At 34.9% G+C, this 16,582-nt stretch overlaps 1 protein-coding gene across 1 annotated transcript in view; it reads left to right on the top strand.

Moving 5' to 3' along the window:
* Window positions 1-16,582, top strand: part of Rbfox2 (RNA binding fox-1 homolog 2) — a 190,249-nt gene that overhangs the window by 152,970 nt on the left and 20,697 nt on the right. Inside the window, exons 4-6 of the mRNA XM_033765943.1 lie at window positions 3,051-3,113; window positions 13,032-13,124; window positions 15,849-15,909. Of these exons, the coding sequence (XP_033621834.1) occupies window positions 3,051-3,113; window positions 13,032-13,124; window positions 15,849-15,909 (217 nt within the window). The remainder of the gene's footprint in view (window positions 1-3,050; window positions 3,114-13,031; window positions 13,125-15,848; window positions 15,910-16,582) is intronic.

The raw sequence follows: 16,582 nt of genomic DNA, 5'->3' as shown, positions 1-16,582 counted from the left end.
ACAAAAAAAAAAAAAAAAAGATTTAATCCAGATGTGTTATTATTCATTTCCTCCACACATTCACTTTGCGGGTCACATGGGTGACCATGCAAGAGGGTTTGCTGGGACTGAGGGGTTTCTTGCAACCTGAGACTTTCAGGCCTAAGACCAGGATGAGATGGCCGCCCTACTCACACACAAGCCTTAGCACATGTATCAGTAATATGCTCTGGTTTACCTGAATGAAAAAAACATTGTTTCGATGCAGAGTGGCCTAGGCAATTTTACAAGATCCCCAGGTGATTCTAATGTGTGGATAAGTTTAGGAGGCTGCTGCTTATTTATCCCATAACATTTTTAGCCTTCTAGTTAAGCCAGAACATTATTGCTGCTCTCTGTTCTATCTTTGCAGTCTCAGAAGACAAAGAGGCTGTAGTATATGAGTTTAGAAGTGGCTCATTAAAGTGGAAAGGGTGTGGATTTTGACATCAAAGAATTTGGAACCAAATTCTGTTTGCTCATGACCCAGGGACATTCATGTAACCTCTTTCAACTTGAATCTCCTATCTAAATCTAGGAATGTCTTTCAGTGTTACAAATTAAATGGAATAATGTCAGTGAAAGCAAATAGTGCCTCTGTTTAGTTTTTACTTCCTTGCTTATACTCTAATATCAAGACCAATATCTGTGGAAGGTATAGAGGGTGGTTTGCCGTCTCTGATGTGTTCCTTGAGCAGTTTACCTCCTCTTGAAATCACCATCATGAAAACAAAGTATAATAACAGAAAAATTTGTGTTAGTGGAAGTAAATGGCTGCTAAGAGTCTTAATTTTTTCTTATCCTGAATGCTGTTGCCTGTTTTAATTTGACAAAACTCTTGACCATGAGAGATAGTGGTTTTGTAAAACTTTTCATTAGTATAGCTGCCTAGTGCTTTGCTTAAAAACAATATTTTCTGCTTTAACTCTTTGCTGTGGCCATTTCATGGTATCAAGACATTGGAGTGAAGCTCTGTCACTTAGAGCTGACAACCTGGCCATATTTTTCCCACTGGAAAAAAAGGCCACAGTTGAGATCTTTTGAAAAATTTTGCTTTTATTAGTATGTATTTGCAGTCTATTATCATGGAAGGTTGGTTGGTACATGTAAATTACACATCTTAATTATTTTTACTTCCCCTTCCTCTGCCCCACTTCTCCCTCCCAAATTGAGATTGAATGATGTTCTGGCAGTACTTGAAGAGCTTTTATACAAAAAATGATAGCCAGCTGTTCTTCATCTTTACAGAAAAGAGATCCACCAAAATTAGAAAAGGACCGCTAAAGGATTTAGTTTCCACATAAGATTCTTCCAAATACCACGAGTTATTAGGTTGTCTTCTGAATCATCTGAGACAGTAAAGACTCTTAGTCTTTGGAGTCTATGAGAATGGAGTACATTCTCATCTGTCGGAGATGTGTTTTCTTTTGAATCAGTAAAATAGTGTCCTAGGCCAGTTTGTGATTTCTTGAAATACATCATGCCCTTCCCATAAGGCAGAAAATGAAAAAGAAATCATTTTTCCTAGGAAAGAATACCTCATTCTTCTGTTTTCTTCTATTTGCTTAATGGCTACTAGCCATTGATAAACAGAAGGGATTCCACGCTCCATTTTATTAGCTCTGTAAACTTGAAAAAAGCTTCTATCAGTCTCAATTTCCTAAGCCATAAAAGGAAGACGAACTTTCCTCTAGAAAGATCATATAAAAAGGCAATATGAAATGTAAAGCAAAACAAACTCTAAAGCACCACACAAATCTTAGTTTTATACAAGTATAGAAATAAAATTAAATTCTTTTGTATTGAAAATAAAACATTTTCCTGCTTCTTTAATTCTGACTTTCTATTAAATAAAACTAGTATGAAACCTGGATGTGTTATTGTAGAAAACTTGGGTTCTTAGTATATGTTTTTGATAAAGATAAGTAATAGTTCAGTCCAGTGGAAAAGCATGATTTCTGTTTCATGTTTTTGTTTTCAATTTTTTAGTCCTTCCCCCACCCCCACCAATTCCCAAAGTTGGTTTGAAATCTAGCTGAAAAAATAATGGAGTTTGAGCCCAGGAGATTTTCTTCTTGTGCCTTCAGTTCATTTCATCCAAGTATTGACTGGTACATTTTTTTCCTGTGTGTGTGTGTGCGTGTGTGTGTGTGTTGTGTGTGTATTTTTTTTTCTCCAGAAAATAATTTTGTGCTTTGTATAAACCCTCTAGTTAACTCCTAGCCACCTGACAGTGGAATTATTTAGGATTTGTATGGTTAGCTACATTTGGTTTCAGTGTTAAAATACTTAAGTAATTGTTAAATATAATTATTACTTAAAATATTCACAATGTTTCTTATAGAAATATTAAAGTGACAGATAAATGAAGTGATCCTTAATGTCAAAAAATGTTTTAAGTATAATGAAATTGTATGTACAGAATTGGTAATTCACTATGTGTATGTTGTATTGAATAGTTGTTCATAGTCAACTAGTAGTTACTTGTATCTCTCTATATCTGAGGGTAAGCCTGATTGGCTGTGTACCAAAATGCTAAGACAGTGGGATTTTAGATGATTTCTTTTTTCTGCTTTCTCTTTTCTTCTTTGTTTATATTTTCTAATTTTTATACAATGAATGTGGTTTACTTGTGTAAAACTTGGGGGGAATAGGGAAGAAAGACAGCTTTTGATAGTGTATCTTTCTGCTTTGTAGAATTTACTTTCTTAAAACTAAGACATTTAAAAAGTTAGAGCAGTGGTTAGAAAAATCCCTAGTTCTTGTCCAGGTGGAGAGGTACACAAGGCCACACTGTGAAGGTTTTTGGACAGTGGCTTTGTACATAGAAGTGGGTGATGCATGAATGAGTGAATTAAGAAAGTAATGAAAACAAGCTATCAGCTCTGTGATGGGTAAAAATCAAGAACAAATAGAAACATGAAATTAAGTACTACTTTAAAGAACAAGAAAAAGAAAAGACTATTCCCTTTTCAGAAGAAAGTAAAGTAGATGCATAATAAGCTGACCATAAATAAATGTTTTTATTTTTGTCTCTGCAGCAGTTTGGCAAAATCCTAGATGTAGAAATAATCTTTAATGAGCGTGGCTCTAAGGTAAGTTCTGTTTCAATACCAAGTGTGTACAGTTTCTTTTTGAGTTTTATTTAATTTTAAACAGCAGTTATTCAGAAGGTGTAAGCAGTTTTGCAAGCCTGGCATAAAAGTATCCCAAGTACCAGCTTGGGTTGGATTATCTCTAAAAGTAATCTAGTGACCATATTTTATCCTAATACTTAAATTCAGAGGGTGATGGGAAAAAAGAGAAGTTGGAGGAAAGTGTGGCAGCATAAAAGCTGTTGGCAGTCCTTGATTAGCCTGAAATTTGGCCTAGGCCAGTGATGGCAAACCTTTTAAAGCTTTCTGTGATATAAACAACCCACTGCAGTACATGTGCCGCTGTTTGCCACCACTGGCCTAGGCTTTTTTACTTTAAGGAAGAGAGAGAAAACTGAGAAAAGTGAAATTCTATGCTCTGAATTCTTTATGGACAGTTTAGTTTTCCAAAAATCCAACTTCAAAGTAGCATACTTAGAAAAACTATAATCAGTTATTGAGTCTAATGTTCTCGCTTGGAATATGTTTTGCAAGGCTTATCCACAGTGAGTAATGACTCAAGAATTCTCCATGAGTTCATTTCTTTCTGTAAGTTTTGCCTAGGCAGGCAAGCTTCAGGGTGTGGAGTCTCTTCAGTAACAAAGGCCAGTGAGTTAATTTTTTTAAAAAGCTGAGATTTTAATTGAAATTATTTTCCCTATTAATTGACAATTTTTATTTAGTTGTCTCTGCTAACCTTTGAAAATAGCTCTTGGCTCTAATCTCTTAAAAATGTGATTTGAGGAAAAGCTAAAATAAAGCCAATAAATGAGTTAATATTTAACTATTTTCAATTTTGTTCTCCAAATTGACCATGCTTTGGGAATTGACCATATATATATATATATATATATACACACACACACACACACACACATACATACATAAATATTCTACCCTATCCATTTGTACTAATACAAATATATACCACTGTTCTAATGCTGCTGATTATTATTCCCTTCCTTTATAGCATGTATCAACACTAAAAGTATTTAATTCTGACTATAACAATTATTTAATAATGAGGTCATTATATACTCCAAGTTTTCATTAAAACAAAAAAGATTAATATGTCTATACAGAACTTTCCCCAGCATTTAATCTGGTAAGTATTTTTAAAGTAAAATTTATTAACTGCAACCAGTAGAACTATTTGTGCTTGTTATTTCCAATCAATTTCTATGCTTTATTATATAATTTGCATTTATTTTTGTGAAGTTTTTAGCTGCAAGGTGAGAAAATGACCATGGCTTAGAGTGGAAAGCACATGAATGTAGAATAAGTATGTGAAGATTATAGAATAAGTATGTGAAGATCGACCACGCTGTTTATCTAAATATTACTTAAGACTTTTTTGGTTTTAAGTGTATGTACTGAAAACAGTCTTAACTCTTAACAACCAGAAGTCCGATATAGTTACATCAAGCATTGAGGCTCCTTCCCAAGAAATTAATTTGATTAAATTACTGTGAAGCAAAGGAAATTGATCTTTCTTAAGGTTTCTTTCATTGACTTCAAGGATTTGCCAAATTTTCTAAAAATTTACCAGTTACTTCTCCCACATAATTTTCATTTTAAAATAATGCCACACACCATATCTTTGCCTTTGGGGAATCTAAAGGTATGTACCGTTTCCCTTCCCTCTGTTTGGTGTCCTCATTTTCCCCTCTTTCTTTGGGCTGCTAAAGGGCAGACAGAGAGTAATGTACTAATTAAATTAGTAGGTGTATTGAAAGCAAAGCACAGAATTCAGGATTGCCCTGGACCTGTCTACCTTTAAGAACTGAGACAAAACCTTATTTTCATCCTTTATCCTCCTGTTACCTAAAGTTCTTTTTCTGGAGTGGGTTCCCCCAGAACTATTCTGAGGCTGTGAAGAAAGATTATTTTCAAGTCATACCCAAAGATGCCTTTTGTTTCACATAGATCCACCTAAGAGAAATTAATGGGCATTTTTCTTTTTGTGAATTAAGTTCCATTTCTCATTTCTTCTGTATGTTTGGAGTTTACTATAAAATTAGTCTTGAACCTGACAAAACGAGACTTTATGTGGTCATATTGTTTTGGATAAGGATTGACTTAGAGTATTTTTCTGTCCAAAAATTCACTTCATTGAATTTTTTAAAGCACTAATGGATGAACTAGTCACAAAATAAATGTGAAATAAGCAATACTTACATGTAAATCAATATTAAATTACTCCAAAATAAAAAGAAACTTTTTACCATTTCTTTTTCTTTTTTTCTTTTTTAACAATGAAACTATCCAGGGTTCTAGAATGTAACCAGTTGAAAACCTAAGAAAGCAATGTTCACTGCAACATTGGCTCTTCCCTACCTGCCAATATTGTTTTCTAGCTTTTGTTAGTAGTTGTTGCTCTCCACAAGGGAATTATTTCCTTGATTTTTTTTTTGCGGGGGGTGGACTAGGGATTGAACTCAGGACCTTCTACTTGCAAGGCAGGCGGCAGCACCACTGAACTAAATCCCTGGCCCTATTTCCTTGATGTTGACTGTTTTTCTTCTCTCTCTCTCTTTTTTTTTTTTTGGTACTGAGGATTGAACTCAGGACCTCACATTTACCAGGCAGGCGCTGTGCCACTGAGCTACATCCCCAGCCCTGATTCTTACCCAGACTGTGTAATATGTAATTTATTTTATTTATTTTTTTGTCATCTTAGTTCTCCTTTGTAAAAACAAAGTCAGCTGTATCTAATTTCTTTGGGTAACTAAACAGTCCTCTTTTGTAAATATGTAATTAGGACATATGATGAGATATGATATTTCAAAAAAATAATTTACTCAGACTCTAGAAAATTACCATGTGAATGTATTTAACTTTATCAATCCTCCAGATTTCATTAGTAATGACAGTATAAACACAGTTAATAAGGTAATGCCTAGAGTGGCCATATGACCTGGTTTGGATAACCCTAGTTTATACGTTTTGTATTACCATGGTTATTAATAATGTAACCTTCTTCAGAATATCCTAGCTTAACCTATAAACTGTTATGCTCTTTATAAATCTTTTGAGTAACAAGTAAAAAGCATCCTTTTGAAAGGAAAATATGGCCCTTAATGAAAAGTACAGAAAGCATTCATAGTTCATTTAAGAGGATGTTCACTGGTCCTGTTCTCAAATTATGTTCTTCTTGTCTTTTTGTTTCACATAAAATTCTTTTTTTGTTTTTTGAGACAGGATCTTGCTATGTAGTTCAGGCTGGCCTTGCACTCACTGTGTAACCCAGGCTGGCCTTGCACTCACAGTGATCCTCCTACCTCGACCTTCCAAGTGCTGGGACTACAGTCATGTGCCACCATACCTGGCCTCACATGGAATCATAAACAGAACCTACGTAATGGTCATGTGTCCCCCACAATCCTTGACCTTACAGTTCTTTGCTAGAGTCTTTCAGTGTTTAAGAACTTTTTACTTTCCAGAAAGTTTTTTGTGATAATTATCCAAGTTTATTTTCAAAATTAGATTATAACAGTCATATATTCCATAAGATTTTATCAAAATGCTTTTAGTGTAGTTGTCCCTTGAAGGAACAAAATGAACATACACTGAGTGTGTGGAAGCCATCACCTGTTCACACAGTACCTGCTACCTGTCAGGGCCACGGCACAGGAGTGCAGGCTCTGGCAAGTGTGTGGCTATTATTTCTCTCAGGTGGTCTAATAAGAGGATCTTAGAATTGGTGAGGCTAGAGTTAGGGAAGGTAAGACTTCTTCCCAGTCCTCAGGCACAAGTAGTGTACTCTACTTTCTTTCCTGTTACCCTGGCTTTTGATTTCATGAGAAGAGAATCTCTCTCTCTCTCTCTCTCTCTCTCTCTCTCTCTCTCTCTCTCTCTGGTCAGAATACTTTCTGTGAAATCACACTAAGTAGGTAGGTCTTTGTGATTTTAGTACAATTTGATAGGTAACACTGACATGCAATGTTTTCCATTGTACTTAAAACTGAATTAACAGTGCATATATTTTTAGCCATACCCAGGAGATCTGTCTGCTTTTGATTTCTCCCTTAAAAGTTACGTGGTAAATTTTCTTTCTCATTATTCTGAGATGGAAAAATTCAGAGATTATACAAATTTAAAAATATGTTTACAGTGCTCACCCTATTGCTTGTTATTTATTGCAGCCTGAGGCCAGACTAAAAAAGGTGACAGTTACTCGGCTCCTATATGTCCTTGATGATGAATGGATGTCAAGGCAGGTGATGAAATTGCTGTCCCACTCATAGAAGTTTTAACTGTAACCATACTCCTGATAAACCCTTCCTTTATTTCTTAAGACAGCTAGGATAGCTAGTAAATCACCAATGTAACACTGACATATTTAAGTAACTAACACTGACTTGTTAATGTAGACTTAGGGGACTGAGAACGTCCACAGGGGTATATAAGCCTTTGTTGTCCAGGATAGTGTCCCTACTGAGCATTGGAATGTGGACAGGCTAACTGCAATGTCCTATAAGTGTAAAGTACAAGAGAACGTTAAGCATCTCACTGATAACATTTATACATTGTTGCTATACTGAATTGATAAATGATGTATAAAACACATTGTTAAAATTAATTTTACCCATTTCTTTCTACTGTTTTAATGTGACTGTTAGAAATTTTTAAATTATATGTTTGGTTCATGTTATAGTTCTTTTGGGTAGCCCTGGTATAGACAAAATGTACTGACATCATTTTTTAAGTTTAGATGAAAATTCTTCATCCTCTTACCTGAAATGTTTCCTTTTAAGACTTTAAAATTCAGTGGGAAAGAATTTTGGCCAGCTATTCCACAGAGGACTAACATCAAGACTATGTAAGAACTAAAAAAATCAAACTCTTTCGAATAAAAGACCCAGTCAAAAAATGGGCAACCAAAATGAATAGACATTCTCAGAAGGAGTTCAGATGGCCAATAAATACATGAAAAAAATACTCATTATCACTGGCCATCAGAGAAATGCAAGTTAAAATTACACTGAGAAATCATGTTACCCCAGAAAGAATGGCTATAATCAAAAAATCTAATAATAACAAATGCTGGAGAGGATGTGGGGTTAAAGGAACTCTTTTTCATTGTTAGTGGGATTGTAAAGTAGTACACTCACTACGGAAATCAGTGTAGAGATTCCTCAAAAACCTAAAAATAGAAACTACCTTTGACTCAACTATTCCTCTTCTGGGTATTTTCTCAAAAGAGTTAAAGTCAGCTGGGCAGGGTACTTAACTCAGTGGTTCTGCCACCTGCCTCGCAAGCACAAGGTCCTGAGTTTGATCCCTGGTACCCCCCCAAAAAAAAGTCATTATGTTATGGGACTATGTGTATATGGATGTTTGTAGCAGCACAATTTATAATAGCTAGATTTGGAAATATCATATGTGTCCATTAACAGATGAATGAATAAGGAAAATGTGGTGTTTAAACATAGAGGAATACTACCATACCATAAAGAATGATAAACTTGAGGCATTCATAGATAAATGGATGCAACTTGAGAACATAATGTTAAGTGAAATAAGTTAAACACATAAGCTCAAATATGATATGGTTTCTCTTATGTGAGAGACACAAATTATATAGAGAGAGTGAGAGAAAGAGAACAAAATAGAAGAGAGATAAACAAAGTATGGTAAAGTCCAAATACTTTCCCACATTATGTATTCCATTTCAAAAATATTTTAATATATATGCTGGTTTCATTTATATTACTAGTTTATCATAATTTGTGGAAAAGAAAGTTTTGTGTTATTACCTGTTTCTTTTTTTGTAAGAATCTTTTTGGTTTATGTCTTGTATTCTGGGTAATTACTTTGAAGATAATGATGCACAGTGTATTAACTATTATTGTCTTATGAAATTTTGTATCATTTTTTCATAAAATAAAGTTTGAATTTAAATCTATTCATTAGATTATATAATGTATTACATATCTGCACAGATTGGTTATTATATATCAGTGTTTGATATGTTGTGTGATTATTTTGAAGGAGTTTAAGGAAAATATGTTAGATTTAAATCTGATTTTACTTTTTTTTTTCTAAAGCAAGAAATTAGAATGACCAAACTTAATGTTAGTTAGCTTTCTAAGAATGAACAAACATTAAAACATGATTTCATGTAAGCAGACTTCTGTAACTTTTAAATATGGATAACATGCGACTATCCTTGGCAAAACTCCTCACACCTTTTCTAAAACACTTAAATTTTATTGATATAATAGTACATTTAAAAAACTTTTTAAGCTTTAAGTTATATGATTGAAACTGGAATGTAAGCATGAAAGATAAGGAAGCATGATCTTTGGCTTGAAAAAAAATCACCTGTTTAAAGTTTCAACATGCAAGAAAACTATTTAAGGAAATACTCTAAAAACACTGATCATACCTCCACCTTCTTGAATGTGGATTTTAACTGTGTGATCTGTATAAATATTCCATGCTTCTGTATAAATTGCTACAAGTTTGGTGGCATAAAGCCACACACATTTGTTTTCTTAACAGTGCTGGAGGTCAGAATTTTGACACTCCAAGGTATAGTATTGTGTTCCTTCAGGAGACTCCAGGAATGATCTAATTTTCTTGTCTGTTTGAGCTCCAGAGGCTGTCCATATTCCTTGGACTGTAGCCCTTTCTGTTTTCTCGGCCAACCATGGCTAGTCAAGTTCTTTCTCAGGCTGCTGGGATTAAATCCTACTTCCTGTTTTCATCTGTAAATCTGAGGATTTCATTGGGTCCACCAGATTATCTGGGTAATTTCCCCATCTCAAAATCACTAACCTAATCACACATGCAAAATCCTTTGTCATGTAAAATGGTATATTCTCTGGCTCCAGGAATTAGGGTGTGCACAACTTCCAAGGCCATTCTGCCTCTTCATGGTCTCTTTATCTTCAGAGAAAAGAAAGAAAACCCCCCTATTTCTGTGTTTTATATTAGAGAATCCCACAGCCTCAGCCAAGCATTCTTCCTTCTTCTAGCCTAGAAAGAGATGCTTGTAAAGACTTATTTTTTTCTGTGTTATCTTGATTAGTTTTTCCTTTGACATGTAAGCTCCCTTCTTTAAACACTTAAACAATTGAAAGTGCAGTTTTGCTCCAGAATAAAAGCATTATTGAGAAAATCTTACAGAAATGGAAATCAATGTTAGGCTTTTTGTTTGCTGACCGAAAAGTTCAATGCTTAATAATACCACATTTAAGTCCTTTGGTTGCAGTTACTGTGTCATTCATGTTTTATTATTAGATCCCAGAAGGAAGGTTATGGAAGACATTTCACAAATAGGTTTGAAAATGAAAAATGAGGATTTGGGGACTAACATAATTTAGTAAATAGAATCTACATTCCAAATTGCAAAGCTTAGTTTCTGATTTTCTCACCATTAGTTATATATGTTTGGGTACTTCATTTTGACTCCGCTTCTTTCCCTTCGAAATGAAGCCAACAGAGTTTTCTTTACAACAGCATGGTTGTATTTAAGGAAAAAATATATAGAGATATGTATTTTATGTATATGTGTTTGTGTGTGTTTGTGTGTGTGTGTGTGTGTGGTTTGTATGTGATTATGTAGATAGTGCTAAAATTTAAAACCTAAGTATTAGGCTCCACATAAATTAATAGTAACTCAACTCTTTATTAATTTTCCCAAGGCACAAAATTTACTATTCTGATAATTGGTTGGAATAAAGTTTATAATGCTTTCAAGTGTGATTAAAAAGATAAAAAATCACTATCTGTGATTTTTTTTTTTTTTTTTTTGGTACCAGGGATTGAACTCAGGTCCTTGCATTTGTGTGGCAGGCAGTGAAACCACTGCCTCTGTGATTCCCGGCCCACTGTGATCTTTTTTAAAGGGCTTAGCTTTCCTATTGGAGGATTCTCTGAGATTAGAGTGCTGGCTTCTTCAGGCGATGCTAACATAGCTGATTGATGGTACCCTTGCTTACTGACTTGCCCTGCTGATACACCCTAAGATGTCAAAATGGCTGTAACAGGCTGAGATTAAAATTTGCTTCTGAAAATGTCCCCATTAATATTTTCCACAAATGTTATACATTCTGTAGGAGAATATTGATTAAAAGTATCCACAGTATTTCATCACGAGCAAAATTTAAAATTTCCATTAGCCAAGCATTGTGCTTTCTAGGGTGCAGTATTTGTATCAGTATTGAAATTGTAAATAGAGATAATCTTTTGAAACCTTTCAGATACTACCCACTCATTATTTAGAGTGCTGAAGAGTCAGATCTCTCAAGATGATGATGCCAGGTGTGGTGGCACACACTTCTGTTCAAAGCACTGGAGAGGCTGAGGCAGGAAGATTGCTGTGAGTTTGAGGCCAGCCTGAACTACATGGCACGCTCCTGTCTCAGAAAACAAAAATAAAATCCAAAATGATGGAGATGCTTTTTTGAAATTTTCTTATTGAGCAATTGCACATTGTTTACCTTCCACTTAATACCATATTTTGTTTAGAAAGGAACTTACACTGTTAAGCAGCAAGAGAGACCATCAGCAAAAATAAAGGATTTTGAGTTATTATGGAATATTCTAAAGGTCCTAGGGGAATAATGAAGCTATTGGAAAGTGACTTTCCAGAAAATACTAAAAGTTGACCGCTCTTCAGATGTAAATAGTTTGAAATTATTTGTAAAATTATGGTTGCAAAGTAGAAAAATAAGGACAAAACATCTAGAATAAAGCTGATGTGATGCTTTATGAAATAGCTATGTAGGCCAGGGATGTAGCTCAGTGGCACTGCACCTACCTAGCAAATGAAAGGTACTGAGTTTGATCCCCTGTACTACCACCCCAAAGAAAACTGTGTAATATTTAATAAATCCTGCTGACATTTAAATTAGTGGCATGGTGCTGTATACAAAGAAGTGAAATGAGTTAATCTTTGAAATTTTTCTACTTAATGTATTTAAGGATTTGCTCTATTTTTGTAGCATCTAGAAGAGGCAAATATGTTAAATTAATTATTACTCATATCAGCTACATTGTATATTTTTTCCTACTGAGTTAATATAACTCATGTTGGTAGTGTAGATCTTGTCACCAATGTGGATTCCCTGTTGACTGTGCCTTTCCCCATACTATATGTGCAGAATTACTAATATATTTAATAATAGATATAGACATCAATAGATGCATAATTTAAGCTAATTTGGGTTAACAGTTGAAGTTCACCTGGAAATATTTTCACTGTCAGGTGTCAGTCCCTTCATTTAAAATTGGCGTTGAAGAAAAGTCACAACTGGCTATTACTTAGTGATATTTTCATTGGCTTAGAAGAGCGTGAATGTCTCCTTTTCCCTTCCTTGTACCTACATAATTGTGCTCAGAAGTACTGTATGTCTTAAGTTTCCCTGTTGCCCAAGGAATTCATATAAGAAACAGGCAAAATAGGACTAATTAGACTGTCTAAAAGATCTTACTACATAGTGATTAATCTTGAGTGTCAGATTTCATGTAGCATTTACTAGAGAATAATAAGTTTGGGATGTCAGTTTCTTTTTAGTACCTAAAGGAAATGAATTGAGAGAGAAAGGTAAGATATTTATGTTCAGATTCCTTGATGAATAATTTGACCCGAGTAACTAACTATTCCTTAATTTTGGTCTGGCCTCACATGCTTTATATTTTATTTTATTAGATATTAATTACATTACTGTTGTTATTACAGTTCTTTATCTTTTTATTGGGTTGAATTTCCCTTTACAAAATATGCATGGACAAAAAATGTGACTTTGGGAGACTATGCTGAGTTGTTGATGTCAGTTTCATACTGTGATATTTTTCTCTTTTTATCAAGAGATCAGTATTTCAATGTAACGATGTGCATGTTTTCCCCCCTTCTCCCGCTGCATGCAGGGATTCGGGTTCGTAACTTTCGAGAATAGTGCTGATGCAGACAGGGCCAGGGAGAAATTACACGGCACCGTGGTAGAGGGCCGTAAAATCGAGGTGCATGTCTTCAATAATTCAATTTCTGGTTTATACTTTGATTTCTCTTTTTTTGTATCACCTCATTTATTTCACATTTGGAACCCCGTCTTGAGTGTATGTGCACTGTACATGTGTTTTTAATCTGTGTTCTTCACCTTCTTGCACTAAAATAAAAAGTAACACTGCTGTCTGCCGACCCCTTTTTTTCATTGTCTGGGACTTTGATTTTGATGTTTTTCCACTGTGGGGTGTGTGTGTGTGTGTGTGTGTGTGTGTTTCATTTACTTTTTTCCTCTTCCCAAAATGTTCATCCTTCTGCTCTCTTGATTTTTTTTCCTTTGCTTCAGTTTGCTAGACTCTGAATTCCTATGGTGAGACCTAAACAAAACCAATTTTTAAGGTGTTTAAAAATTTTAAGGTGTCTCAAAACTATCTAATTGGTAACATTGTGTTCCGTGATCAATCAAGGGACCAGCCAACATCCTCTTTCTCGAGGCCAGTTTGCCTCCATGTGGGTGTGATAAGAATGGAATAGATTTTACAGATGTTGTGGGGAGCAAGGAAAGAAACCCAGAACTCATGTGGTTTTTAAATCTTACCTAATATGAAGAATTTCAGCAGTTGATTTTTAGATTTTACAAATAACATCCTCAAACATAGTGTTTGTTGGCTGGCCTGCAAGTGTACTATATCTGTGCAGGAGTCAGCCCTCAGGGTTCCCCAGCCGTTTTTAATAGTGCATTGAAGGTTAACTGGCTCCATTCCCTTTTCCCAGTTTTTAAAAATATTAAATATAAAAGCCACCATATGAGTAAGATGTCTGCATATTTCGCTTCCCCCCCCCTTTCCAATGGTTTAGCATTTAGGGCCCTTCACTTGACTCACTCTTTCCATCGTAACTATACACAGTGCTGGTGATGGTGCCCATTGGCTGGCGGTAAGTGGGAAAAAAAATGCTAGAGAAGAAGCTCTTTAAAAATGTAATTACAAAACAATTAAGAAAGAAAAAGTCCATCTGCCATCTCACATTAACACAAAAAATGTGATTTGACTTGTTGTCCCTCTTCCCTTTCCTTTTCCCCTTTTATTTTCAATGCTGTTGAGTAATGCCGCCTGGACTTTGGATGTACATATTGTTTTGTAGCAGTCTGAGCTGTTTGATTACTGACTTCATGATATTTTTCCCCTGGCACATCTTACTCAGAGTTAAACTCCAGTTTGGCTGGTTTTATTAATGCACTTCCTGCCCCTACTTCCTTCTCTATTTTTCCCCTTTCCCAAACCACTGTCTGTAGCTCTGCCCTTGACTGCTCCTTTCCTGGCTCTTTTCTTTTTCCCTGCCTCACTGTTCTCTTTACCCAAATTCTTGTTCCTGTCCTTTGCTATTCTTGCTCCCCTTTCCTTCTCTGTTCCTTGCAGGTGTTGGTCTCTTTTTGCTTACTTGCAGTTTCTGATTGATGCTGGCCACTTTCCTTTAATGTGCTTAGTTGCATTCTGCTCTAGCAGCTGTTTTAAGCTCTTGATCTATTCTAACCTTGCTCTTTACTTTCTCCTGTCTTTCTGAAATTTTTCCCCTTCTTTCATTTGTGTGTGTGTGTGTGTGTGTGTGTGTGTGTGTAACTGCATGCTCTCAGTTTCATCATTGTTGTCTCCCATTCTTTCTTTATAAATGTGAAATGTTTATATTATCTGGGGGTAATACAAGAGTAAATGCAGTTTCAAGCATTCCTTATATAGGATGAGCCTCACTGTACAAATTGTAAAAGACACATTAAAATGTGTTTTACTTCTAGTGCTAAAATCCATTTGTTTGTAGCATGAGTTTAGCACAATATATGCTACACCATAAGGCAAAATAAGACATATTTATATTTTATAATCTTTTAAAATTGGCACAGTTTATGACCTAAAAATCTATAGTGACATTCTGTGGTGAGCTCCCTGCAAGAGCTTTGAGGCTGATCCTGACACTGGACTGCCATGTCCTGGCTTTCAGGTTCTGTTCATCTCCTCTCCAGCAGCACCTGCTTGCCTTAGCACTCACAGTACCTTTTTACACTGTAAAGAGGGTGGAGAGTGCTATAAAACAAAAGAAGTAAACACTGTATTTTCATACTTCTTTTAAGTGCCTACTTTATAGGCCTCCTGAAAATTTAGACTATGTAGTCTAGACAATGTAGAACAGCCCTTAAGACTATCAACATGGGTATTTAAGTTCCTGTGTGTGTATTTTTTTTTAAATTTTTTTTTAACTAACCTCAGAAAAGCTGGGACAAACATCAAAAATGCAGAACATGAGGACTGATGAAATCAATAGATTTATTTTTATCATTTTCCTGTAAATCTCCTTCCTTGTCCAGGTGGCAAGCCTGTTTTATTAATGAACTTCATTTGTAAATATAATTGTTTCCTATTTACTTTTCCCCACATTTTCCTTAATGTAGAGACTTCTGTTTAAGGATCTTCAGAGAACATACAAATGTATTTTTTTAGAATACTGAGTGATAAAGTAGCCCTAGGTTTTCATATGAAAACTGCATTTTACTCTTGTTAACCTCATTTAATAAGCACTTAAATTAAAATTGTGTATATTAATGTTTTATATTGTTATATGATTACATAAATCTGTGCTACCAGAAATTTACATTTTAAATTAAGTACTATACTACTGGATAAGCAACTTCATGTTCCTTAATGTGTTCTATTTCCTCCCTGCCCCTTCTTTTCACTTGTTATTTTTAGGTGAATAATGCTACAGCACGTGTAATGACCAATAAGAAGATGGTAACACCATATGCAAATGGTAAGAACTTACGAAACATCTTTGAAAAAGGTGTCATTTATTCTTTTATAAACATCTAAGAACCTCTGTTTATTTCAGTCTTGACAGTTTGTTTTATTTATATTGAAGTAGTCTCTCTAGGAGAATGTTTTATATTTACAGGTTAGCTTTTTTCTTAGAATTAAGCTAATAAGCTTTTTTTTTCCTTCATTTTCTCATATTTATTCTTTCCCTTCTTTCCTTTCCCCTCTCCTCCCTTCCCCTTTGGACCTTTTCTATTTCACATTATCTATTATACATTTTGATCCTTATTTACACTTTCTTTCTCACACCAGAGAAACTATTCAGTATTTACACGTGTGTCCTATTTATTTCACTTAAGAGTATGGCCTCAATGTGCAGCCCTTTAGCTACAAATGTCTCTAGTTTCTTGTTCTTTATGGACAAATACACACACACACATACACACACACACACACACACACACACACACACACACACACACACAAACATCTTTATCCAGTCTCCAGTTGATGGGCAGTTTGGTTGTTTTCAAGTTTTAGCTATCACAAACTGTGCCACTGTAAACATAGGTGCTCATATATCGCTGTGGTATGATTTAATTCTTTTGGGAAGATACCCAGCAGGGGCATAGCTGAGTCAAATGGGACCTGTAATCCTAGTTTGAGGTATC

This window comes from Fukomys damarensis, unplaced genomic scaffold (assembly GCF_012274545.1).
Source record: "Fukomys damarensis isolate Sample0158 unplaced genomic scaffold, DMR_v1.0_HiC HiC_scaffold_19, whole genome shotgun sequence".
Classification (NCBI taxonomy): Eukaryota; Metazoa; Chordata; class Mammalia; order Rodentia; family Bathyergidae; genus Fukomys; species Fukomys damarensis.
This window is presented reverse-complemented; position numbering and strand designations above follow the sequence as displayed.